This window comes from Leopardus geoffroyi, chromosome D1, assembly GCF_018350155.1.
Source record: "Leopardus geoffroyi isolate Oge1 chromosome D1, O.geoffroyi_Oge1_pat1.0, whole genome shotgun sequence".
In the NCBI taxonomy this organism is placed as follows: Eukaryota; Metazoa; Chordata; class Mammalia; order Carnivora; family Felidae; genus Leopardus; species Leopardus geoffroyi.
In genome coordinates, this window is record NC_059329.1 from 22,874,158 (window position 1) to 22,901,909 (window position 27,752).

The window sequence follows — 27,752 nt, forward strand, 5'->3', positions numbered from 1 at the left end:
GAGGGCAATAAAGCAAATGTCACAATGGAGCAAGTCAAATGAATCTGCTGGTTTCCCAGTGCATATTAAAAGTTCTGTTAACACTATACTATAAAGTGTGCAATAGCATTACGCCTAAAGAAACATATACACAGCTTAGTTAAAAAAATACTTTAGGGGCGCCTGGGTGGCTCAGTCGGTTGAGCGTCCGACTTCGGCTCAGGTCACGATCTCGCGGTCCGTGGGTTCGAGCCCCGCGTCGGGCTCTGGGCTGATGGCTCAGAGCCTGGAGCCTGCTTCTGATTCTGTGTCTCCCTCTCTCTCTGCCCCTCCCCCGTTCATACTCTGTCTCTCTCTGTCTCAAAAATAAATAAATGTTTAAAAAAAAATGCTTTATTGCTAAAAACTTTAACCATCATCTGAGCTTTCAGTGAGTCATAATCACTGATCAGATCACTATAACAATGAAACTATAATAATGAAAGAGAACTATGATATTATAAGACTTATAATAATGAAAAAGCGTGAAATATTTTGAGAATTACCAAAATGTGACAGAGTCGCGAAGTAAGCAAATGCCGTCGGAAAATGGGCACTGATGGATATGCCTGAGGTAGGGTTACCACAAACCTTTAACTTGGACAAAACACAGTATCTGAAGAGTGCAATGAAATAAAGCACAACAAAATGAGGTATGCCTGTATCCACCCTCAGATAAATGTTCATATAACTGAACTGAAATTTTGCCTCATTTTGCATACACACTAGTTCAACTGGTGGTAGGAAATGCAAATGTATTCTTAGTAATGTCAATATCCTAAAGGTGTAAATTAACTAAAATTGTGCATATTTGGGGGAGTAAATCATATATCATCTACGTCTCAGCATCAGAAGCTTATTACAAACTTTGCCATCTTGGGGGATCTTGAGAAAAGATGTCTCTTTTCAGTTTCAAAGTGAAAGGAGAAGCTTTACATTTAATGATTCCAATTTTCCAGAGTTGAAGGTAGGTACTTACTGATATTTATCTGGCCAATCATTAAGTATCAAAATCACATAATGGCTCCTGGGAGCCAGGTGAGACATTTGGCTAACCTTGAAGGCAATGCAGACAAGCCAAGATTTGCCCTGAACAGGTAGACTCTTCTGTAGGAAGAAGTAAATTTAAGCTGGGGTGAGACAGAAGCTGGTTTTCTCAGGCTAAAAAGAATGTACCCATATTCCCAGGTAAAAGGAAAACCCCCAAACATGAAATTCAAGAAGTTATCAACTTGAAAAGTTAATAGAACTATTAACTGTCCACGGTCTTAAAGGGAAAAAAACCCAAACGTGTATAACAAAACCCCCAATACTATACACATACTCTCACTCACACACACATAAAAATGGCTATGAGTGAGTGCATGACGGTAGATACTGGTCATATTCATATAAATGGGATGCATTTTGGTACCAGGATGATAACATCACCATAAAGACATGATCGGCAGCAAATTACCAAAATCTATAATCAGAGTATGTTGGGCTGATTTTACATTTCCTAGGACAATTTTTCATTTTTCAGATAAGGACATAGCTATAGAGAGATTATATAACTTTCCCAAGATCATAGATTTGGGCAGTGGGAAAGCCTCTGTCTGCTTATTCTTAGACCAGAGGTTCTCTTACAACATTACTCTGATGCCTACAGTTGAACTGAGACCTGCTAAAGAGAAACACAAAGGACAATACATTACATTTTCAGGCAATACCATTCGTTTTCATTAAATCTGTTAGATTACTTACCAGGTGTATGAAGCATCTTTAGCATGTTCCTAACAAATTGTGATAAAGCCTACAGCCAGTTCAGGACCAAAAATAGGGCTTCGGTGTTATAAAACATCTTAAAATTTAGCTGGGTCATATAGATTTTATTTAAAAATGTAACAAGCAGGGGCTCCTGGGTGGCTCAGTCGATTAAGTGTCTGACTCTGGATTTCGGCTCAGGACATGATCTCACAGTTCGTGAGTTTGAGCCCTCTGCTGGGCTCTGCACTGTCTAGGGATTCTCTTTCTCCCTCTCTCTCTCTGCCCCTCCCCCACTTGCACATGCGCTGTGTGAGCACACACGTGTGCTTGCTTACACTCTCTCTCCCCCTCTCTCAAAAATAAACATGAAAAAAATGTAACAAGAAACCTTAGTACACAAAATAGGCAGCTGACTCTTGCTCACATACACACCCTAAGATGGGCTAAGTAAACGATAAAGAAAAATCGCGAGGAAGTTTTCATTGCTTTTGCTCTGCAACTCAAAACACATGCTGAGAAATGGACTGTTAGTTCTATAGCTGACCGTTTTCTTCCAAGCTCTGGTTTTGGTAACTCCCAGACACAACTCTTAACCTTGTCGTTGATTTGAAAAATATACGTCCCATCCCATTTCAATAATGAAATATCCAAAATCCAGTCCATACTCCAGTTATCTTATGTAGTAACTATAACACAACTTTTACACTGTAGAATTTTAGACCTGGGATGGGCTTCTGAGACCACGTCATCCAATACCATCGTTACGGAAAAAAAAAAAGAACTAAGATTTTTGACAGACAGAACTTTAATACAACGAAACGTCTGACAATCCTTTGGAGTTACTATATACAGAGGTAGCCCGAAAGCTTCCTGAATCTTGTCAAAATTTAAATGAACATGTTACCCTACATATTTCTATCTTGTTTGAAATATTGTGAGTGTATATACCTCTTAAGAGGTTTCTGAAACTCAGAAAATTAAAAGAAAGTGAGATTTTGCTACTTAATTATCTTGAGGTTTTAAGAATAATAATTTTAAGAAGCGCTGAATAATCTGGTAAGAAAATTTCAGTAAAATTACTATGAAAACACATTACTACATACACAGGGTTTTTCGTCTAACATTCAAACATGCTCTCATTCATGACACAGACGGAAAAAAACAGATGAGAAAAGACAAAGTCTATATGCAGAGAATGCCTCTACTTTAAAGATTTCAAAAACACCAAACCTTTTAATAACATCTCAGTGAGAAATAATGTCTTGAACATTGTCCATATAGCTAAATAACCAAAGCCCAGAAAAGTAAAAACTGTAAAGCAGGGCCAAAAAATTAGTAATGGCCTTAAACTTAAGTCTCCATATTCTGAGATTTATATCTTACATAAAATTTCAAGAACTTCCTTTGCCAAAGGGGAGAAAAAGAAGAGTCCTTCCTATACCATAGTCACAACAACCTGTGCAAATACAGAGCCACTTACCTATTGTTGTTCCGACAATTTCGACAGCTAACGCGCTCCAGCGGGTCCGACTGAGGTACTGCTGTGTACCTCCCACCACCCTGGTCAGGAAGGAAGTGCAGGGAAAAAGAAAAAGAGAAAAGCATGAAGGTGTCACAGACCAATAATCAAACGGCCTTAAATGTAAAAGCCGGGCCAATAAGAAACAGTTATACGCTATATTTTAACCAACCTCTGAGCAAAACGTTATGCTGATCGTTAGTTACCAATACTCACCAATGAATTCTGTACAATATTTTTTTTTCAACGTTTTTTTTTTTTTTTTTTATTTTTTTATTTTTGGGACGGAGAGAGACAGAGCATGAACGGGGGAGGGGCAGAGAGAGAGGGAGACACAGAATCGGAAACAGGCTCCAGGCTCTGAGCCATCAGCCCAGAGCCCGACGCGGGGCTCGAACTCACGGACCGCGAGATCGTGACCTGGCTGAAGTCGGACGCTTAACCGACTGCGCCACCCAGGCGCCCCGAATTCTGTACAATATTAAGACTATACCCTACAAGCTAATCGCCATGTTTTTCCCAAGTCTTTTTGTACTGGAAGGAGCCAAAGAAATGGAGACATTTAGTCACTTCCCCTTCAGGGTTTCAAATCTACTGGGCCCAAAATACACTGTACATTACAACCTCCTATTCATTTTTACTTCTCTAGCAGTCATGGAAGAATTTTACGTGATGCCAGTTGGAGAAACAGGGTGGGAATCTGTTTGAATGATGTCACAAGATAAACCCATCTTCATTTTCCTGTAATTATTTCGATTAGGTCTGTTCACTTGACTACACTAAGTTTTCAAACATGTTATATTTTTCCAGATGGAGTAGATTCTCAGCCAGCAATGACTTGGAGGGGAGGATTAATATTTTGATGTTGCTTTTGGCGGAAACTGCCTGGCAATTAAGAAAAATGCCCAGATTAACACATACCTCATTGTAAAACACTCGCTTGACATATACAATGGCAAGAGTTCTTCCAAACTGGGTGTTGGGAACTGAAGCAGGCTTACGGTCAGAGTAAAAATTCTGCTTTCAGACGAAAAACAGCAGAACCGAATTTGATAAGGGTGGGAGAGGCTGTCACACTGCACCCAAACCCAGGGCAGTTCTGCAAGGTTAAGGAAAGTTCAGGCCATTGTTTTTCCCAGAATACTTTCCATTTCCATTCATCTCATAACAACGGCCAGAATCTAAGCAAACCAAAAGTACTGAAAATGTCTCTCCACATTCCTGATCCAACTAGCAACAGGAATTTTTGGGAAAACAGTGAGAGAAAGAATATCCTCTGCCACATTCAGATCATGAGCATAAGCTCCAAAGCTTCACAAGATCAAGTTCACCTACAGGGTAATGTGCTTATTTGAGTCACTAAACACATCAAAGTTAATTCAATGATTTTTATGATCACCAGCATTTTTAAAAATTTCCCTATTTCCTCCCACCCAGAAAAGAGGTGTAAGAAAACTAATACGTGAAAACCACAGATGTTAGCCTCTAAAGGATTAGTACACCTAAAGGAGCAACTATTATTTAAACAGAATTTCGCCGTTCAGAAAAACCCAAACTCCTGTGTTCGAATCCTAAACCAAACATCAGACTTATTCTTTTCTGCTTATGGAAACAGCATATGCTATTCAAACTTTAATGCCCTCTCCTTTAGTTTCCTGGACAATGTTACTAGCTTGGACTAGGAGTGGAGACCAAAAAAAGTTTAGAAAGTCTGAATATAAGCCATGTCTTTCCCCACAAAATAATGAAATCACTATTCTCTTTTGATAATGAAATGCACTCAGACAACGAGGTATTTTTCTACAACACATTAAAACTAGATCACACGAAAACCCAGCAGATGTCCAGCTTTAAGATATGAATATATATTAGTTTTATTCTCCAAATGTAATATTTTAATAAGTCTTTGTTGAGTTGAGGGTGAAAAAATACCTCTAAACTCCCTTCAAATTTTAGCACATTGTGGGTTATGGCAAGTTTATCTGTAATCAGAACAAACACAAAAATGTCAGTGAGTGCTTAATTTGATCAGCTAAACATATTATCTATTTGAAAAATAATGTGGATGCACATACATCCTAACGACATCATAAATCAAACTTCCTAATGCAGAGAACCTCTTTAACCAGCATAAATGCAAAATAAGCTAGTTACTCTAGTCCCGTTTCAAAAATTGAACTAGATCACTAAGTTATCCCTGAAATAAAGTATTTTTAAAGGCCCATCACTCCTTGTGGCTAAAGGATGGTAATATTATAAAAGGCAAAAATCTTACAGGTAACAGCCCTACCACACATCAGGCACAAGAGACAAAAGAAACTCAGTATAGGTCAGAAGTCACAATCTGGTGGCCTGCAGACATGTTCCACGTGGCCTATGCACTGCTTTCAAAAATTGGAATTAGTTGCCAACGTGTAAAAAATCTCGCCATTTCACCTGGATTTACAAGATGTTTTGGAAAAATCAGAAAACCGGTAACCCCAGGCCCTCTGTCCGTGCCAACAACAGGAGTGAACTGCAGCTGGTGTTCTCCAGATTGTTCCCGCCTCCAACTGCTCTCTTTCCCAGCTTGCTTCACGCAGTTTCACGATCTGCCTGACTCCCCTGGGCCTGCGAGTTTTCAGATTTTGCTCTAAATGAAGCAAATTTAAAGTCTCAGGTCCAATCTATGCCCTGTGGTATTTCCAGCTCTCAAGAATAACTTCCGGCAAGTTCGTTACTGGTATTCCACTTTCACCATGAAAGAATTTTAAAATATAAACCAAACTGATGAACATAACTATCACCTGACAACAGAAAGTTTACACAGATTACTCTGGATTAAGGGGTTGCCACTGATACATACTATTTCCAGTCCAGTGAGCCTGTAAGGTTTCTATGGTCACAAAGGCCAAGTAGGCCAACCATGTTATTGCACCCTGGTACCGTGGGGCCCAGGGAGGATTTATTTATTTGTCTGTTTGTTTGTTTATTTATTTAAAAAATTTTAAATGTTTATTTTTGAGAGAGAGAGAGACTGAGCGAGCAGGGGAGGGGCAGAGAGAGAAAGGGAGAAACAGAATCTGAAGCAGGCTCTAGGCTCTGAGCTGTCAGCACAGAGTCTGACGTGGGGCTCGAAAAACGAACTGTGAGATCATGACCTGAGCCAAACTCAGATGCTTAACCGACTGAGCCATCCAGATGCCCAGGGAGGCTTTATTTATAATTAGGTCTCTTACATTTACTAGGTGATGACGATGTTCAAAATTCACATGCGTCCTGGTTAGTGAGCTTGTGTGTCCCGCGTAAAGCCCTCCATTTAAGTTCCCATTCATGACTCCATTGACTCCATTAGAGATCTTATGGTGAACATGGGAGCAGCCATTGCTGAGACCTCCATTACTTATGAAGCTTCCATGAACATTCCCATTTATCCGATTTGTGCCAGGCAGAGTAGTGTATTCCACCATCTGCCCATTAATATCTGACCCTTGGTAGAGATATCCTGGAGGGTCATATTCTGTTAAAAGAGAAGAAGCAAAACAAAACAAAATGAAACAAACAAAAAAACCAAAAAGACACAACAGTAAGACACTAAAAAAGACAATCTTCTTGGGTAGGCAGTTTGATTAATGAAACAAACCCCTAAGAAACTATAAATACAAGAAAATAAAATGCCCTAAATATGTTCACTGTGTTCACTTAACGCCTAATTATGAGATATGCTTTAAGAAAGTTATTGTTATTTCCTTGTAAGGAGATAGCTAGGAACTTTGAGTTAATTAAGACTCTGTTAATGGGAAAAGAAATTAACCAGAGAGAAATTACTCAAAAGAATTAATAAATTATGTAAGTTGAAACTATCAAAGTCCTGGCAACACTAAGAAAAAGTGTTTAGGGGCACCTGGGTGGCGCAGTCGGTTAAGCGTCCGACTTCAGCCAGGTCACAATCTCGCGGTCCGTGAGTTCGAGCCCCGCGTCAGGCTCTGGGCTGATGGCTCAGAGCCTGGAGCCTGTTTCCAATTCTGTGTCTCCCTCTCTCTCTGCCCCTCCCCTGTTCATGCTCTGTCTCTCTCTGTCCCAAAAATAAATAAACGTTGGAAAAAAAATAATAATAATAAAAAAAAAAAATAAAAAAAAAAGAAAAAGTGTTTAAACTCCCGCACGCTTCAAAGTGCCGAGAGAAACCGTATAAAAAAACAACAAAAGACAGGGCGCCTGGGTGGCTCAGTCAGTTAAGCGTCCAACTTCGGCTCAGGTCATGATCTCACGGTTCGTGAGTTCGAGCCCCACGTCGGGCTCTGTGCTGAGAGCCTAGAGCCTGCTTTGGATTCTGTGTCCCCCCCTCTCTCTGCCCCTCCCCTGCTTATTCTCTCTCTCTCTCTCAAGAATAAATAAAACACTAAAAAAAGTGTTTTTTTAAACAGCAAAAGGCAACCTTTAGGTAGGATGTTTTATTATTGTTTTGAATTTGTTAAATGTTTATTTATTTTTGAGAGGGAGAGAGAAAGAAAGAGCATGAATGGGGGAGGGACACAGAGAGAGGGAGACACAGAATCTGAAGCAGGCTCCAGGCTCTGAGCTGTTAGCACAGAGCCCGACGCGGGACTTGAACTCACAAACCACGAGATCATGACCTGAGCTGAAGTTGGATGCCCAACGAACTAAGCCACCCAGGCGCCCCTAGGTAGGATATTTTAAATAGTAATAACACTTTTAAATGAAAGGATGGAGTTATGTATACATTCACTGACTATCCATACAGTTCCTTGGTTAATACAGTCCATGTGGAAGTTGTGGTTTACTAAAGGCTAATTATTCCATTTCCTTGTACTAAAAGCATTAAATAGTTGCCTCAATTCTGATTTCCAGGGGTACACTTACTAGACATATCTAGAAAAAGTAAAATAGTCCTTAGAGAATATGGTACCTAAACTCTACAGTACTTATTGGCAGAGTTGGGATAAATTCTTTGAAGGTATTAGAACATGCCAAGATTGGATTAGGTGTTCTTCCTATTACTGAACTTTTTGCACAGGTGAGTTTTTATCAGTATATCTGATTATCTTTTCCACTACAACTGTAAGTTGACAGGGCAGGGGCCATGTTTACTTTTTTACCAGCGTTCATTGCTTAAAACAGTGCCAGGCGCCTCAAAGATGGTTAATGAGTATCTTCTGAATAAATGACTGAATGAACATCACTATCATAAGCTTCTATCTTTGAACATATTACCAAGTCATAAAGGGAAATGACCTTAACCAGATTAATCTTGCCCAGACAACCAAAGCAGTACTTTTCCTTTAATGATTCAGCTCACACAATTAAAGTCAATGATACTGAAACCATTTAGAAAAAGAGCCAATCAAATGATCTCCAACCCTTTCAGCCTGGTACCACCACCACTACCAATTCTCTCCCTACTGTCTCCTGGGGGGCACCAATTCGATAAAAACAAATCATCTTTTCTCCCCCTGAGCTATTAGCTTTAATTCTCTTATTCTGGGGCCAGTGAGAAAACCAAAAAAAACTCCTCCCACCAAAGACTAAAGTCTCTGCTGGATCTGATTCCCCTGATTATAACGGTTGGGAGAACAAGAAAGGGGCAAAGGAGAGGGGAAGGGAGAGAGGTCGGGAAAGAGAAAGGAAGAGGGGTTCCGGGCTAGCTGTTTTCATATAGCATCATCACTGACCGTGTAAACACTCTCATTACAAGATACACTTAGGGGGAAGAGATACCAGTCTCGAGCTGTTTGGGTACACCAGATACTGAAACTGAACCATGTTACCTTAATTTGTGTCATTCAGTAAAAGCAACTTAGAAAAGTATTCCTTTCCAGACTTTCCAGCCTCTTCCATTCCTGCTGACAGGTCTTGTACCAGTAAGAAGGCGTTCCTGCAGCAATCCCAGAGCTCACGCTTCAAAAACTCTTTGCTCTTTGGTGGTCCGACAAAGCCAGGGTTTCCCAGCACTAAGTCAGCTATTTACTTAGAGACCTGCCTGGTTTTGGCTTTGCTGTTTATTTCTACTGGGCAATTTAATGTGATGCTCCACTTATCCTGGCTGACAGCTAGAACAGTTTTAAAGTCCCCTCCCTGAATGAAGAGTATCTAACATGTTTTATGCCATGACACTCATGCACAAAAGTATTAGGGATCAGTATGTATTCTGACAATATTTTCCCACCCATCTTTATAAAAGGACAAGGAAATATTTCTGAATGGCTTACTCTGTATGGTGCTTTGCTGGCGGTTCTTCCACAGGCACATTGCGATGAAAGCCATGAGAATGAGGACCATGACACCCAGCACGCAGCCAACTATCAGATACAACATATCGCTGCTTCTGGTGGGGCTGGTTGCAGGCCCAACGTTTCGTCCACCTCCTGGGGAATTTGGAGGGGTACTCAAGTCTTTGACAGGATACTCAGAAGCTCCAGGAAGACGTTTCACTAGTTGAAATATAAAGGAAAACATGATGTCAGAGCGAACACAGACTCCATGAAATGGTTTACTCTCTGAAGGAGGTCTGGTTAGGAATGCAAACCAATGTGTTTATACTTGTTACTGAGATGATGTGACCACCAATGAGTCACAAAGAGGGCTCAAAAGTTGAAAAATCGGATGTGCCAAAGTCTTAGTCCACAAATTCTAGAGAAATCATAAAATCAGGGAAACAAATGTACCTACTTGAACCCAAGCTCCTATATGATTATCTGCCCAATTATCCTTGTAGAAGACTATCAAAGAGTTGAAATAAAAATATTCCAACTTACGGATGGAACAAATATTTCTCTGTGATATACTCTGAGCTGAAGAAGACTCAAAAGTACATATTTTATGTCTCTTTCATGTGATTACTATTACAAGATACGGCTTTGGACTATTCGAACAATCATCTGCAATTCCGAAGACAAGCATTTCAAAACCAATACCCTTTGGAGTCCACGTACACGCAGTCCTTTTACCTAATGCATTGATATTCTGAGTAAGAGTGACAACAGAAGCTAGTAACAGGTGGCCTCAAACCCCATCGTCTCTGTCCTCAAAAAACATGTTCTTAATGTTTTAAATGTCATAGAGTAGCAACAGAGCATAGTGGCTGACAGCCCGGCCTCTGGAACCACACTGCCCAGCTTTATATTCTCAGTTCTACCATTTATCCTTAGCTGTAGGACTTTAACCTCCACGGACCAGGGTCTGTAGGTGGAAACTGGAGATAACAGCTGCTCTATCAGAAGGTTGTAATGAAGGGTAAATGAGTTAATCATGTAAAGCACTTAGAACAGAGACTGGCACAGAGCGGTGTTCGATCACTTTTGTTATTATTAGTTATTATACTTCCTGTTACGGCTTGTACTGGGGCAGAGTGGTCTTTAAAAGCAATCTCAGTCAATAAGTAGTACAGTGGGGTTCAATTTTCTAGCAACTTTACACAGCACAGAGCTGGGAATCCATAAAAAAGAGGCCACCTTTCAAAGGAAAGAGGTCTCCAACAGTGAAAACTAGATGAATACTCGGCAGAGACTCTGAAAGAAACTCCTACTTCAGGTAGAATGTTGGCTTAGACAATTTGAAGGTCCCTGCCAATTCTAAAGGAAACAAATGAGTTTCTGAGGCAAAACAGACGTTACAGATCATACATTAAAGATCATGATTACCCATGGGGAAGTCCATCAGATTTATCTACTCTTCATTTAGTTTTTATTTATTCACAATTCTACCAAGCTTGATGATTTTGCCAACTGCTGCTAAAGTTAATAAATTCTGTGGTGGAGGTGACACAGACTCATCAACATCAGTAAGAAGAAATAGGAGGACGGGGAGGAGGAAGGGAGGAGGAAGGGAGGAGGAAGGGAGGAGAAGAAAGAAGGGAAGAGAAGAAGGAAGGAAGAAAAAGAAGGGATGAGGAGGAGGAAGGGGGAGGAGGAGGAGGAAGGGGGGAGGAGGAGGAGGAAGGGGGGAGGAAGGGGGAAGCAGAAAAAGAAAAAAAGAGGAGGAGTGCCTGGGTGGCTCAATTGGTTAAGCCTCGGCTCTGGCTCTTGATTTTGGCTCAGGTCATTATCTCATTGTTCATGGGTTCCAGCCCTGCATCAGGCTCTGTGCTGGCAGTGTGGAGCCTGCTTGGGATTCTCTTTCTCTTTCTCTCTCTCTCTGCTGGCTCCTCCCCCCCAAAATAAACAAATAAACTTTAAACCAAAAAAAAAAAAGAAGAGGAAGAAGAAGGAGAATGAGGATGAGGAAGAAGAAGAGGCTAAGAGCATAGAACAAGAAAAGTGAGATGGAAAACATAAAGAGAAAACAAAGAACTAAGAAAAATTATGACAGTCTCTGATATTTAAGAGTAGGGGGAAATGGGCTGGCTTCAACACCATTCCTGAAAAACCTTACTAAATCACTAAAGATAAGACAATCACCGTTCACAACAAGAACCCTGAGGGGTGCCTGGTTAAGCATCCGACTTCAGCTCAGGTCATGATCTCATAGTTTGTGAGTTCAAGCCCCGCGTCGGGCTCTGTGCTGACAGCTCAGGGCCTGGAGCCTGCTTCAGATTCTGTGTCTCCCTCTCCTCAGCTCCTCCCCTGCTCACACTCTGTCTCTCAAAATAAATAAAGATTTAAAAAAAAAAAATTAAAACAAAAAAACAAGAACCTTGAGTCATTTATTTTTTTTTTTATTTTAACGTTTTTATAATTTTTGACAGAGAGAGGAGTACGAGTGGGGGAGGGGTGGGAGGCAGGACAGAGGATCTGTAGAAGGATCCACCAAAGCAGGCTCTGTGCCGACAGCAGAGAGCCCAGTGTGGGGCTTGGACTCACAAATCCTGAGATCATGACCTGAGCCAAAGTTGGACGTTTAACTGACTGAGCCATCCAGGCACCCCTTGAGTCATTTCTTTAAAAACTGAGATTGTGTATTATACATTCTATTTAAACAGGCTGGGAATTGTGTAACATATTTCAGAAAGTTATTCAATATGAACAGTTAATGTTTTAAAGAGCTTTTTTCATTTTTTAGTGACCTGGAAGTCTGTAGGTAGAACCTTTTATTCCCCAACAAAGTCAATTAATGAGGCATATACTATTATAGACACATCTATGCTTAAATAATACAGTTATTACACTGTTGTCTATCTTTTATGTTTTGCCTGGCTAGATTCTTAAATGTCTTGGGGACAGAGATGATAAATTCCATTTTTATTTAATTTTGCCCTACGTATTACAACACTCTAGAGGCAAGTAAGAAATGTCCGTTAACGTATCACAGTGACTAATACAAAAAGCCCCTCAAATATATACTACCCAAATTAAATCCAAGGTAAATTTAAATGTCCGTATATTTATATACACATGTTTAATGTGGATTTAATATGTGGGTTTTGCAGCAGAAAGTCATATGACTAACTTAGCATTAAAAGATGGAACAATGTCTTGTCTTTATAATTCAGTTTATCTGGGGCATCTGGGTGGCTCAGTCGGTCAAGCGTCCGACTTTGGCTCAGGTCATGATCTCACGGTTTGTGAGTTTGAGCCCCGTGTTGGGCTCTGTGCTGACAGCTCAGAGCCTGGAGCCTGCTTCGGATTCTGTGTCTCCCTCTCTCTCTGCCCCTCCCCTGCTCACACTCTGTCTCTCTCTGTCTCAAAAATAAATAAAACATTAAAAAAAAATTATAATTGAATTTATCTGAGCCTCAGTTTCTTCATTAAAAAAAAAATTTTTTTAATTTTATTTGAGACAGCAAGCAGGGGAGAGGGACAGGGGGAGAGAGAGAGACAATCTTAAGCAGGCTCCACACTCAGCGTGGACCCCAACATGGGTTCGATCCCAAGAGCCTGGGATCATGACCTGAGCCGAAATCAAGAGTTGGACGCTCAACTGACTGAGCCACCCAGGCACCCCAGTTTCATTTTTGAATTGGTATCATAAAATCACCTGTAGCAGACACACTGAAGGCTGCCCAGCCCAGTCAGCTGCCTTTTCCTCCCATACTTGCAAAGCCCCAATTTTGTTGAGCTGTCCACTCAAACCCCAACAACTAAAGTCCTGATCAATCATTTCACTCCCGGGAATGGTTTGGGGAGCATGTGACTGAGTCCTGATCACTGAGACCAGTGGGGGTGGGGGACGGGGGAGGAATATGGGAAATTTTCTCTTGTTCTTAAAAACAGACACAAGTTAAAAACAGTCTCTTTTTCTATTAGGTTAACTGAGACTGGACAGGAGTTTGTAAATAGCCACATTAGCTGTTTCTATTACGTGTTGTATTATCACCTTTAAAAACAGATAATAGGGGCGCCTGGGTGGCGCAGTCGGTTAAGCGTCCGACTTCAGCCAGGTCACGATCTCGCGGTCTGTGAGTTCGAGCCCCGCGTCGGGCTCTGGGCTGATGGCTCAGAGCCTGGAGCCTGTTTCCGATTCTGTGTCTCCCTCTCTCTCTGCCCCTCCCCCGTTCATGCTCTGTCTCTCTCTGTCCCAAAAATAAATAAACGTTGAAAAAAAAAAAAATTTATAAAAACAGATAATAGGAGTACCTGGGTGGCTCAGTGGGTTAAGCGTTCAACTCTTGATTTCGGCTCAGGTCATGATCTCACAGTTCCTGAGTTCGAGCCCTGCATCAGGCTCTGCACTGACAGTGAGGTGCCTGTGTGGGATTCTCTCTCTCTCCCTCCCTCTGCCCCTCTCCAGCTCTCTCTCTGTCTCTGTCTCTCTCTCTCTCAAAATAAATAAATAAACATGAAAAAAAACAACTAGAAGATATTTTATAGTCAATGTACATATGGAGGCAGAGTTGGGAATTTCAATTTAGCATAGCGCACTGCTAATTCTGAATTTAACCACCACACTTAAGTAGATAGAGTTACACATAACTGTCATTCAAGAAACCACTTGAAGGGGATAAAGCACTTTTCCCTAAAATTATGCTTTTTTTAAAAAAAGTATTCTAATTTTCACAGCAATCTCAGCAATTACTCGGCAAATATTTCTACTCTCTTTGTGGAGAAAAAGAAAAAAAGAAGAGGAGTGAGTTGCTTGGAGCCACACAGAAATTAATGAATATGATCAATGTTTCCGTAAACTAGGTTTTAGACAAGTGCTCTAGTCAACGTATTATGTTTTCCGTTGGGACAGTCTTCATGCCAGGAAAAAAAAGCATGAGTTCTCATTCCTCTCTTACCTTTAGTTTCACAGATCATCACGTTACTAAACTCGCTTTCTCCCCCTTCGTTGAAGCACTGCATTTTAATATCGTAGGAGGTTTCTGGCTGCAGATGGCCAATCATGTGCCACTGCTTTGAACCTAGAAAGGAAAAGGAAAAGACAAGCTTCATGTATCGCACGACCCAAAGGTAATTTCGAAACGCGGTTGGAACAGCATCCTATCGCCATAGCGTCTGTTTGTGTGATGAAAATGTCCTTCAGCGAAGCACTTCAGTAATGCAGCAAGATAAACAGCATTTCTGTGACATGCCATGAAACAAATGACAAGAGGTACATGGAATTAAAGCTATACCCGTGCACTGGCAGTAATGTTTTGTTTCGTTACCAAGAATTAGTAGTAGGCCTTTCGTAAAATCCATGTTAATTTTATGCATAAGTTAAGGGAGAAAAACCCCTCAAGTCCTCTGATGGTCTATTTTAACCTAGCAAGTCAATCCAGTCCGTCCACCCTCCAGAAAGCAGTACTATAAATGAGATCAGCAAATGGTGCCCGACCCAGAATAAGTGACCATTTATTTACAAGACAGGCCTCAGAGAAACTCTCAGTTCTGCTGGACTGGATGTGACGTGAACAGACGTCTAAGTGAATGTCTGAACAAATGGTTGAGAATAATCAAAAAGCAAAATCTACTAGCGGAAACTCTTGGTTCCTGCTCCACTGTTTCTTTTCTTTTGAGTCAGGGTCTCCAAACCACACAAGTATCTCTAATAGAATGACTTCTGTTATCCATGGCACCCAGCCAACGTTTCATTTAGAAACACTCCCCAAACTGAACCAACTCTCATGCGAACCACTCTCCATTTTTACTTCCACGGACATGTGATGAACTTTAATAAACAGGGACACTTCTGGCAGATTTAATGAACTCTTCCTGCACCTTTAATCCCTCTTAGAACATACCTCTTCAAACTGTTTCCACAGTTCCTTAGAAGCTCAACTATACCACCTACTGATTTAAGAATTAATTGAAGGGGGAGGAAAAACAAAACCAAACCACACAAGCAAGTCAAATCTACTCGGCTGACAGGTCCGACAGCACCGGGTTCCTTTCTAATTCAACACAGACAAAAATATTTCAGACCGGAAACACAGCCCCTTTTCCAGGTCACCACTACAAAACCCCTCATTCATAAAGACCCATAGTTTACACAGAAGAGAATCTGCTTGTTTTAGGATCAAGGGACTCTGAAAGGCTCAAGAAGTAAGGAATTCTATGCCCCCTTTGTAAGTATAAAGAGGACCCTAAAATAAACTTGACTCACAATCTTGATTCAAAGACTGGAATAGATCTATTTCTAAGTTCCAAACACTTTCTCAAAGACTTCTATTTTTTCTCTGTCCTTGGGTCTTTCCTAGCTCAGCCCTACACTCACCTAACTATAAACGTTCTCCTGAATAATGACCACACTAGATTGGAAGTTTTCCTTTCAGAGTCCTAGTCAAAACGTAATTACACTGCGCTTCCCATATGTTAACTAATAAGAGAAAAACAGGTAAAAGAACACATATCTGGTTAGAATAATACTCCACTGTTATGGTAATTATTCAAATGGCTAAAATGACAGGAAGCACTAGCAGAGAGAGTTTTCCTGATCACTGATGAGTAAGACAACAAAGTACATTATTAGGTTGAAAGTCAACCAACCAGCATACCCTTTTCTTAAACGGGTCATTTTTTTTTTCTTTTTTTCTCAAAGAATATTTTAGAAAAGGTGAAAAGCCAAAGCACAGGCTTAACGATTAGGATGCCTGATACTTTAATTTTTTGGAAACTCAACTTTATAAGACAAAAATATTCACCACAAAAGCACTGGTATGCTGGGAACATTTACGGTTTACTCCAATGTGGAACTTAATTCAGAAGATAGGATAACTTGATGTAATTGCTCTTGGTGTATTCTTTAACACTGTAATTGAGTTTCAGATTTTTTCCAAAAGCTTAAACAATTCTGAGTCCATATACATAAGTAATCTAAAACTTTGCCTTAAAGAAAACTTTATGGGCAAAGGGTAAATACTTTTGTTCCTTGGTTTGGGAGAACAGGCCAATAGTTTCCAACTGCCACAAAAAGAATTTCAAATGCATAAACTTGAAAATAAGGAATAAGCAAATTACACAGCACAGTGAAGCCCACTTAAACATCTAACTGCTCCGTCTACGAAGTTTATAAACAAGTTCTCTGTGAACCGTAAGGCAAAACTCACATCTGCAGACATGACTACTGGATACAAAAGTTAATTTCCCAGTTCCACACACCATATTCACATCACAAAAGCTTGCAAAAATTTCAAAGATTGAACTAGGGAATATATTTTAAAAACTGTTCACCGGTGGATATTTCTAGAGAGTAGAACCAGGGGAGGTTGGGAAAAGAATGGCACAGAGCGAGACAAAGAGAGATGTTCACTTTGTTTACATTTACCTTGTTTAGAACTATTTCATAGCAAATGTTAATCTCTGTCAAAAGATTTTAGAAATAAAAGTGACAGCGTCACTCTCCTAACCCAGCTAAACTAAAATGACGACCTAGCTAGAACTCAAATATAGAACAGTTACTAATAACTCTTATCATTTCTTTTTTTTTGCATAGCTTTTTCAGAAAGTGAAATGTGCACAGGGAAAAGTACCCATAACGGAACAGCTCGCTGAATGTTCATGAATTGAACATACCCATGATACCAATACCTAGGTCAAGAAAGAAAACATTACCGGAACCCCAAAAGTACCCCCCATACTTCTTCCGGTCATATCTCCCTCAAGACAGCTACCGTCTTAACTTCACAGAATAGTCTGGCCGCTAACAAGTATCTTACCTCATTCCCCCAGTGCTTCATGTTTAAAGTGGATTTTAGAAACTAGTTTGTTTCCTACTTTTCCACATTAAGAGAAATAATAAGGGGCGCCTGGGTGGCGCAGTCAGTTAAGCGTCCGACTTCAGCCAGGTCACGATCTCGCGGTCCGTGAGTTCGAGCCCCGCGTCAGGCTCTGGGCTGATGGCTCAGAGCCTGGAGCCTGTTTCCAATTCTGTGTCTCCCTCTCTCTCTCTGCCCCTCCCCCGTTCATGCTCTGTCTCTCTCTGTCCCAAAAATAAATAAACGTTGAAAAAAAAAATTTTTTTTTAAGAGAAATAATCACTCTTTCATTCAAAAAATATTTACTGGGGCGCCTGGGTGGTAGAGTCGGTTAAGCGTTCGACTTCAGCCAGGTCATGATCTCGTGGTCCGTGAGTTCGAGCCCCGTGTCATGCTCTGGGCTGATGGCTCAGAGCCTGGAGCCTGTTTCCGATTCTGTGTCTCCCTCTCTCTCTGCCCCTCCCCCGTTCATGCTCTGTCTCTCTCTGTCCCAAAAATAAATAAACGTTGAAAAAAAAAATTTTTTTTTAAGAGAAATAATCACTCTTTCATTCAAAAAATATTTACTGGGGCGCCTGGGTGGTAGAGTCGGTTAAGCGTTCGACTTCAGCCAGGTCATGATCTCGTGGTCCGTGAGTTCGAGCCCCGCGTCAGGCTCTGGGCTGATGGCTCAGAGCCTGGAGCCTGTTTCCGATTCTGTGTCTCCCTCTCTCTCTGCCCCTCCCCCGTTCATGCTCTGTCTCTCTCTGTCCCAAAAATAAATAAACGTTGAAAAAAAAAATGTTTTTCAAAAAATATTTACTGAGCACCTGCTACGCACCAGGTATTAAAACTCAGATGATAATTTTTTACTATATTACAAAAGTAATCTGCTGGAAAAACATTATTTAAATTACACTATTTAAAGAAACTTAATTTAGCGTATTTAAATGAATTTATTATAAGACTACTTACAACAAAATTTATATGCAGCGTTTGACATCAAGAAGTCGTATGAAAACAACCTTGGCCCAGGGCCATTTTTTGACATGATCCATCGTGATGTTAATAGTTCAAAGGATCAGAATCTTGGGAGGGGAAAATAGCCCTTGGAGGAAGGCTTCCTCCCAAAGCAAGAATCCCTTCTAAGAGATCACTGAGAAAGCATCCAGCTTCTACTGAACACCTCCAAAATTAAGGAGTTTCTGAGTTTGTTAAAAAAGCCGTGTTGGAGGTTTCTTCTTTATGCTACTTCCTTTTAGCTGCCCCTCCCCACTGGCTGAGTTCTTCCTCCACATAATAGTCTTTCAGTATTTGAAGGCAGCTGTCACATTGCTTGTTAGTCGTCCTTTTTCCAGCCTGATCATCCTCAGATATTCCACTGTTCTTTTCGACTCCATTCATTCATTAAATACTCAATACCTCACCACTGGAGGGGCTGGGGATACGACACTAGAGAAAAGACTCCTTGCCTACAAAGAGGCTAACGTTTAGCGGTGGGGACAAACTAAGTAAATAATTTCATACACACACGCACACATGCACACATACTCCTTACATACCAACTGTGGTGAATTCTATGACATAACCATAAAGGGCACAGTTAGAAATTACACCAAGGGTAACTCACATGAACCGGCAGAAGTTACCTGAGGAAGTAACATTTCGGCCCACAACAGAAAAAACTAAATAAAACACCAGAAGAGGAACACAGTAGGGAGTAGGAACTGCCACGTGTCATAGTACTGAGGCAAGAGAGATCCTGGTGCACACAAGGAAACTCACAGAGGGCCGGCGTGTCACGGAAGACACAGTGAGAGGGGAGACGTGTGTGAGACTGGAGGAAGGTGCAGGCAGGGGCCAGCCAGGTCACGTGGGGCCTTCAGACCACATGCAAAGTTCTAGATTGTATTTTAAATGCAAGGGAAAGGTAGTTTCAACACCCTTCCCTATCTTGGCTGGTTTTTTGTCTCTATATATTCCAATTCCTCAGCATCTCTCAAAGCGGGGGACATGCTTAAGATGCAATCATTCCAGTAGAGACGTTAATGGAACTGAGACGGAGACATTTTTTTACATATAGCTAGAAGTTGCAAGTGATTTTTATACTCACGTTACTATTCACTTAAATAAAACAGAAAACAAGAATTTTTTTCAGATGAACTACTGACAAGTCAGATCTCCCCCAGGGTTTTTTAACTGTTTCTATAACCAAAATGGAAGATACTATATATATTACCTTGGAAAGATGGTCTCTCTTTGGGAAAAAAAAATCAAAGTAATAGTGTCTATGACATTTCATATTTTATCTATCTTAACCTGGGATGATGTTTTTCATAATATTTATAAACTTTCTCCGCCTAAAGCTCTTTACACCAGCTTGCCAGTGGGACTTACCTTCTACAACATCCCTCTTGTAATCACTGTCATTGTCACTATCTGTTGGCCGGTAGTAGATATAAAATCCTTGAATGGGAGTATTATTGTTACTTGATGGAATGTACTAAAAAATAGAAGCAAAGACTTGTCAAAGACAAAAATGAGTGTAACTTTCAACATCCATGATGTGAAATATCTGTGTGGCAATACTTTTTCAGCTTCATTTTGTAAACATCCTTGATGGCCATTTTAAATTTAATTCAAAGGTATTGCGAGCATTTAATTTACTGGAGGGCTGGGCAAAAATAATGTAATATATTTCACCAGGTTCTAAGGCATAAAAGTACGTTTGTTTCAAAATAAATAAATCTTGGGGGTGCCTGAGTGGCTCAGTTGGTTGAACGTCCAACTCTTGATTTCGGCTCAGGTCATGATCTCGTGGTTTGTGAGATCAAGCCCTATGTCGGGCTCTGCACTGACAGCATGGAGCCTGCTTGGGATTCTCCCTCTCTCTCCCTCTCCCCCTCCCTCCCCCTCAAAATAAATAAATAAACATGATAAAAAATCTATCACTCAATCTTGAAATGGCAATTAAGTTAACACTTGGCTGAGAGCTGAGAAGACTGTCCCACTCATCACAGGTGCTTTTAGATAAATATTCTATGCCCTTCAACTTTCCCTCACTTAGAAGTTAAAAACATTTGCTATTCGTAATATCGTGTCATGAGGATATCAAATCAATCATTACCATGGCCAAACTAGACAACCATCTCATTAGAAAAGCTGTCCCACTTACCGTCCACTTCAGCATGATCTGCGTATCACTGACAGCTTCAGTGTATGCAATGTGGGGTCCAGTTATTGGACGGTTAGAGAAACGATTGGGGAACCCAGCCACCTGATAAGGACGAGATGCCGAACTCCGAAAACTCTCACCATAATGGTTGATGGCAATAACCCTAAATTTGTATGTTGAACCTTTTGAGGGAGGGGAAAAAAAAAAAAAAGGAAAAAACAGAGTTTTTAAAAATCTGCAAACAGACAACCGAAGGTCATATCATTATACAAGATATGACAACTGTGCCTAAATATCTATCTACAGTCACGAAAACACACTCTGAAGTCTCCACGGTAAACAGATTTCAATCCACTTGCCAGCTTCTGTCAACTGGCAGCGGATGTTCAAGATGTTGTGTACCCGGGTCCAAGAGCTTATTAGGAGCTACTGGGAGACAAGGCCATGAAAGATTAACGATGTCTGTCATGGTAGGGGCAGGTAGAGAACAGGAAAGAGCGCATTTACTTGTTTTTACCATCACGTTCTAAAATCATAACCATCAAATGCAGTATTGGTTGAAGTATCTGTGTTCAAAACGAGGTTCTTTCCCCTTTGAAAGAAACAACTGAAGCGAAGTTTAACACAGTGAATACACTTAGGAAGGGGCGCTGTGTGGGTGACAGCAGATGTCACTTGATTTCACCAATAATGGGATAAGAGTGGACAGATTTAAGCCGCAACAGAAGGTATTTATTTGTATTACATATTAAGAACTTAAAAAAAAAAAACAACCAAAAACCTCTAAGGATTGTGAGTTTCTGACGATCTAGATCTAAAGAATAAATTAGACTCCCCCAGCACGTTTCCTGATGGCTCATAAATAACCACGGGGCTTCTGAAGACGGTGTTTTCTGTCTGTAAAATGCTACCCAGCTTCGCCCACATTTAAAACTGTCACCTTCTCCCAACTCTACCTGCAGGTTCTGAGGCTCATGTTACCTGTCTAGACAAACACCGACATCTGTCACTAAAGTACATTTAAAAAGGCCATAAACAAAAATGGTCATGGAACACAGATAAAAGCAACCAAAGTGTATTTGTGATTACTGCTTTTTCCTTGTGTGGTTTAACGTCTCACATACAGCCTTCAAGATGCTGGGGTGGCAGCAGGGAAGTCGGGTGTTCTGCTGAGCAAAGCATGAGTGTTCTCCCATTTCCGTTGAGAGATTCATCATCAGAGCCAACAATTTTTGCAAACAACCAGCAATTTTCCTCTTAAAATATGTAATTATAGCAAAACACCTTACACACACACACACACAAAGATGTCACACAGCACTGTTTCTACTGATTAGCAGTTAGAAAGAATCCAAGACCCAGAAGAAAAGAACGTGTTAAGTAAATCACACTACACTTATACAGCAGATACATAGTTATTAAAAACTTGAGTTTTTGAAGAATTTCTAATGATATTGGAAAAGGCATGTGATAGAGGGAAAATGGGATCACAAAACAGTATTTATGGCACGATCCTGGTTTGTATTAAAAAAAAAAAAAAAGGCTACAAAAATACACCAAACTGTAAAGAATGCTTATCTCTGGCTGGATTGGTTTCAGGTGACTTTTTCTTTTCTTCATAGTTTCTCTTCCGTTTTCACACAACAGGCTTGTATTACTTTAACAATCAGAAGAGTACGAGACCACTATAAATACGCATCTCAACTCAGCAATGGATGGCAAAAAAGGAAATGTTTGAATATTACTACCTGGCTCTAAGCTACGAACTTCCACAGAAAGTTTGGAAGGAGGGATATCTTCAGCTGCCACCAGCCAATCACTAGTCCTCATCCGTTTGTACTCGACCTTGAAGGCAGTGATTGGAGAACCCCCATTGGCCCGAGGAATCCAAGTGACATAGACGGACGTCTCTGATGCCGTAGAGATGGTAGGCCGATCAGGTGCCTCTGGAACTAAACACGGAAACATTTATTCCAATAACCCTTGGTGTCAGAAACAAGAATAACTCAAACTAAAAGGGTCATTTTATTAAAGATTCGTCACCAAACTAACTGCCAGAGTTAATAATATTGACTATCTTCCTGTTATCTTCTAAAAGCTAAGGGGCAATGAAATGACCAGATACAGGAAATAAAGGAAAAACAAAGTCATCTATAAACTTGATAATTAGCTCTAGAAAATGGAAAGTTAATGGGCATGATAATAGTGACCATGCTACTTTAGATTCATGGCTAAATAGTGTATAAGTAATTATCACCTGGTGCTTATAATTTATAGTAAGTTTTCAAAATTAGGTGTTATTTAAATATTTTTCTTTACCCATCCAAGCTACATAACACACATACAGATTATTAGCTATTACTATCATATCCTATCTTAACACACCTCAAGGCTATAGGAACGCTACTCCAAAAACACAGACTGCAGGCAGTAAAGACATATAAAATTTGATTAATAAATCAACAGTGATATTAATGGGCAAAGAGAATGCTATGTGGGATGGAAGCAGGAAGACAGGATATGTAGTTAAATAAAGAAAAGGGGGTGGGGCGCCTGGGTGGCTCAGTCGGTTGAGCATCCGACTTCGGCTCAGGTCATGATCTTGTGGTCCGTGAGTTCCAGCCCCGCGTCGGGCTCTGTGCTGACAGCTCAGAGCCTGGAGCTGGCTTCACTTTCTGTGTCTCCCTCTCTCTCTGCCCCTCCCCCACTCATGTTCTGTCTCTGCTCTCTCTCTCAAAAACGAATAAACATTAAAAATACTTTTTAAAAAAATCAAGAAAACGGCCCTCAGTAACAAGATGAGCCACCTAGTCATCCACACAAACTTTAGAAAAAGGAGTCAGAGAACGAATGTCTAGCAGTTACAGGTGACACGGCCAAGGGGAGGGGAGGTCCTGGCCCACAACCTGGACAGTCTAGACTCCCGTGGCAGGTAGAAACGTCAGGATAAAGTCCACCAGCCATTTAAACCACGTACCTAACTCTTCTTGCTGACCAAGAAGACCACACACTTGTGGTTGTAACTGTCTTCCCACTTGGTTCCTACCAGGGAAGAATGCCGACAGAGACAATCTGGTCTGTGGGACGGTTTCAGTGCAAATTAGTAAGTCGCCATTCTGGTTTACGCTGATCACCTATGAATTCTGCAAAGGCGAGCTGGGTCTCAAGAGACTGACTGTCGTTTGGCATGCTAACAATCAGGTGTCCAGAGCTGAAGGAGGAGGTCCAGCTCCGGGCCATGGTGATGTTACCTGGGTGAAGTCACTAAGCGAACCCTGTCTGTCTGGCCCGTGCCACATTCCTTAAGCAACACCACTCTGTCTCAACTCGACACCCCTTTAGCCCGAACAAACACATAAGAAAGAACATAATAATGTTGCAGATGGTACTTGTATGGAGAAAATGGTGGCATTTTAAAAGCAAAGCGCTTGATGGATTAAAAAGAGGAAAATACTCAAAGCAGGCAACTTTTGAGTGATACTTACTGTATTCCTTTCAAGTTAGAAAGCAATGGAAACAGAATGAACAGTACTGTTAGTGAATCTCTCTTTTGGTACTAGATAACCAACCACTTCCTTATACTGATGCATAGGAGGTTAAAACTCATCTAAGAACACCAAAGATCAAACAGAAAGAGAAGGTTATTAGGGAAAAGAATCGTTACAGAAAAGAATCTTCAGTATGTAAAAGAGAGAGCATGTGGCAGTTATGGTATAAAAGAAAGACTGTAGTTGGGAGTTCAAAAATCTGAATTTTGAATAGCAGTTCTGGAGAGCTCAGGCAAAGCTGCATGGCCTTCTTGAGTCTCAGTTAACTGATTTGTAAAATATGCTAATCCTTCCCCCAGGGTTATTGCGAAGATTCAGAGATCACTTCCTATGGCTATCTCTGCCTGGGTGATTCCAAACTCATGACTTCCAGAACTGAACCCTTAAGCTACACCTAACTATCCTTATTACCTGTCTCGGTAAATGGGCCCTGGTTGCCCAAGCCCAAGGCCCCACACCTTTGCCTCTCCTTCAACGTGGACTCAATCTCCTTTGTCTGCCAGCTGTGTCCCTCTCCATCCACACTCTCACTATTTTCGTTATTTCTCTAGCCTCATCTTTGGCCATTTCTCCTTTCCCCCTCTTTAAAGTCTTCTATGGTTCTTCACAGCTTTCTAGGAAAAATTATTATTATTATTATTTTTTTTTTAGGAAAGATTAAAATTTTAAGTACATCATACAAGGTGCCCACCTGACCCCCCCTACTCTGGTGTCACTCCCAACAGTAACCAATCACACCAAATTAAAACCCTAACCTCTAAACCTCAACACGAAATCCAACATGTCAATTTTGCATCTCTTTGCACAGGAGCTGTCTTGCATTTCTTGTTCCTTCCTCCATTCTTGTCTTTATAGCATTCTTGTCTTTGAAGCTCAGCAGAGGGAGCCTCTCTTACCACCACCTGCCTCCTCTGCATATTTCTCTCGCGATCCCAGAACGCCAAGGGTAGACTCTCAGCACAATGAATCCAAATCATTGTTATGGGTTAATGTGTATATATTACCCACTATATTGGTGCGGACTTATTGTCTAGATCATTCACGATGCTGTAAACTCCTTGAAGGCAAGATTTATTTTGCCTCTGCTGCAACAGCATTTGGTCCAGTATCTACCACAGGATGTTAAATAAGTCATAAAGTTTTTGTTTTTCAGATGTCAACTTTATTCATATATAGTTGATACTCGGGGCGCCTGGGGGGCTCAGTCATCTGAGCGGCTGACTTCAGCTCAGGTCATGATCTCGCGGTTTGTGAATTCAAGCCCCCCGTTGGGCTCTGTGCTGATAGCTCAGAGCCTGGAGCCTGCTTTGGATTCTGTGTCTCCCTCTCTCTCTTCCCCTCCCCCACTCATGCTCTATCTGTCTCTCTCTCAAATACAATAAACATAAAAAAAAATTATATAAAGTTGATACTCGTGTAAGTACTCTATTAAGGGAGCTGAACTGCTCCTCAGAGGCTAAAGTACTCAAGCAGAAGAGGCTCATGATATTGAAGAAGCAGAGGGGTTCCAGAAGGGTGTTCAAATGTTATGACCTGCTTTTGTCTGAGGCCAATTCGTGAAAGACTATACAAATAGGGAAGAGAGGCTTGAACACTGTTAGAGCTCAGCAATGAAATTTTAAGCCCTCCCTAGACATCCTGCTAACACACATTAACACAGCCACAAAGAGCACGTTATGTTGTAATTGTAGAATTAGTACGTGTGAAATTTAAATACTAAAAAGAATCTTTTGAAAACTGTATGGCTATGACATCTAAAAACCATACAAGTGGCAAGATATAGCAATAAAATGGAATATGGCATGTAATCATTCAAAACACTAAACCATACCGTAGGCACCACCACACGTTTTGATAAATCACCGAAAAAAAAAAAAAAGTCAGACTTTCAGAGTTCAAAACATAAATTTAGTTTCTTTGCCAGAGAGGAGAGAGAAAAATCCTTTTTATGAGCTATAAAATCTTAGTACCAGAACATTTTGGGTCTGAGTTTATTACCTCAAAAAGCAATCATGACACTGAGTTACCAAGATCGGAGCACAGGGCATTAAAAAAATGGTAATAGCGGGTGCCTGGGTGGCTCAGTCGGTTAAGCATCTGCCTTCGGCTCAGGTCGTGATCTCATGGTTCGTGGGTTCGAGCCCCGTGTCGGGCTCTGTGCTGACAGCTCGGAGCCTGGAGCCTGCTTCGGATTCTGTGTCTCCCTCTCTCTCTCTGACCCTCCCCCACTCGTGCTCTCTCTCACTCTCAAAAATAAACATTAAAAAAAAATTTTTTTTTTTTTTTTTTTTTTTTAATTTTTTTTTTCAGCGTTTATTTATTTTTGGGACAGAGAGAGAGACAGAGCATGAACGGGGGAGGGGCAGAGAGAGAGGGAGACACAGAATCGGAAACAGGCTCCAGGCTCTGAGCTGTCAGCACAGAGCCCGATGCGGGGCTCGAACTCCCGAACCGCGAGATCGTGACCTGGCTGAAGTCGGACGCTTAACCGACTGCGCCACCCAGGCGCCCCAAAAATTTTGTTTTTTAAAACATGGTTGAAATAGGACCTGAAAGAGCTTTATGGTCTGAACAATAAACAAACACTCTCTCCCACTCCACCCCCGAAATAATTTGAAACATGCCAGTTACATGTGCAAACAAACAAAATCAATAAAAATGAAGGTTCTCTACTTTACCTCCACTATGCCTAGAGGAATCTGTAAGTACCACCCCAAAGTTGTCCGCAGCCTCCGAAACAACAGGACGCCTAGGGATGCCCATGGGTGGAGAGGACGCCTGGGTGTTTTTTGATGAGGTTGTTTTCTCTAGAAAAGTTAGAAAACACATACTCACATGCGGTAATATAAGCTTCTGTGTAGATGTAGAGTTAAGGAAAGATACTAAACTCAACTGGTGTATCAATATAAATACATGAACTTGTCTGTTACAGGGTCTGAGTTTTTTTTTAAATTTTTTTTTTTTTTCAACGTTTATTTATTTTTGGGACAGAGAGAGACAGAGCATGAACGGGGGAGGGGCAGAGAGAGAGGGAGACACAGAATCAGAAACAGGCTCCAGGCTCTGAGCCATCAGCCCAGAGCCTGACGCGGGGCTCGAACTCACGGACCGCGAGATCGTGACCTGGCTGAAGTCGGACGCTCAACCGACTGCGCCACCCAGGCGCCCCTACAGCGTCTGAGTTTAAGACCTACATTGTCAATACTTAGCTAATCTGAGGAATTGACTTAAAAAAATTACTTTGTCAGGGCACCTGGGTGGCTCAGTCAGTTAAGCAGCTGACTCCTGATTTTGGCTCAGGTCATGATCTCAATTTGTGAGATCAAGCCCTGCGTCAGGCGTGGAGCCTGCTTGGGATTCTTCCTCCCTTTCCCTCTCTGCCCCTCCCTCCACTTCTCTCTCTCTCTTTCTCTATCAAAATAAATAAATAAATATTGTTTTTAAAAATTACTTCGTCTTTTTCTAGTAGCTTTAAGGGAAAACTAAAATGTGTCTTTCTTCATCAGGCTAATTTAAATTTACACACAGAATAAACACCACAAGTAAAAAAGCCAAATGCCGAAAAGCTTTCAAACTATTCATCCCTTTTTCTTCTTACTGTACCTATTTCTTCATTCTAAAACATAAAACTCATTCTTAAAGAGCTTCTGTTTCTTCGTGGGAAAATTATCATGTTAAGCTTAAAAATTCCAAGAGGCAAAAAGTGAAAAT

General features: G+C 40.9%; 1 protein-coding gene across 5 annotated transcripts in view; it reads right to left on the reverse strand.

The window, feature by feature from the left end:
- CDON (cell adhesion associated, oncogene regulated) overlaps positions 1-27,752 on the reverse strand; it is a 106,854-nt gene that overhangs the window by 20,085 nt on the left and 59,017 nt on the right. For all 5 annotated transcript variants that reach the window (XM_045483396.1, XM_045483394.1, XM_045483392.1 and 2 more), the window contains exons 11-18: positions 26,720-26,848; positions 22,242-22,445; positions 20,494-20,675; positions 19,716-19,821; positions 14,442-14,564; positions 9,496-9,717; positions 6,505-6,785; positions 3,248-3,327 (exon numbers count right to left, since the gene is read on the reverse strand). In XM_045483396.1, coding sequence (XP_045339352.1) covers positions 3,248-3,327; positions 6,505-6,785; positions 9,496-9,717; positions 14,442-14,564; positions 19,716-19,821; positions 20,494-20,675; positions 22,242-22,445; positions 26,720-26,848 — 1,327 coding nt within the window. The remainder of the gene's footprint in view (positions 1-3,247; positions 3,328-6,504; positions 6,786-9,495; positions 9,718-14,441; positions 14,565-19,715; positions 19,822-20,493; positions 20,676-22,241; positions 22,446-26,719; positions 26,849-27,752) is intronic.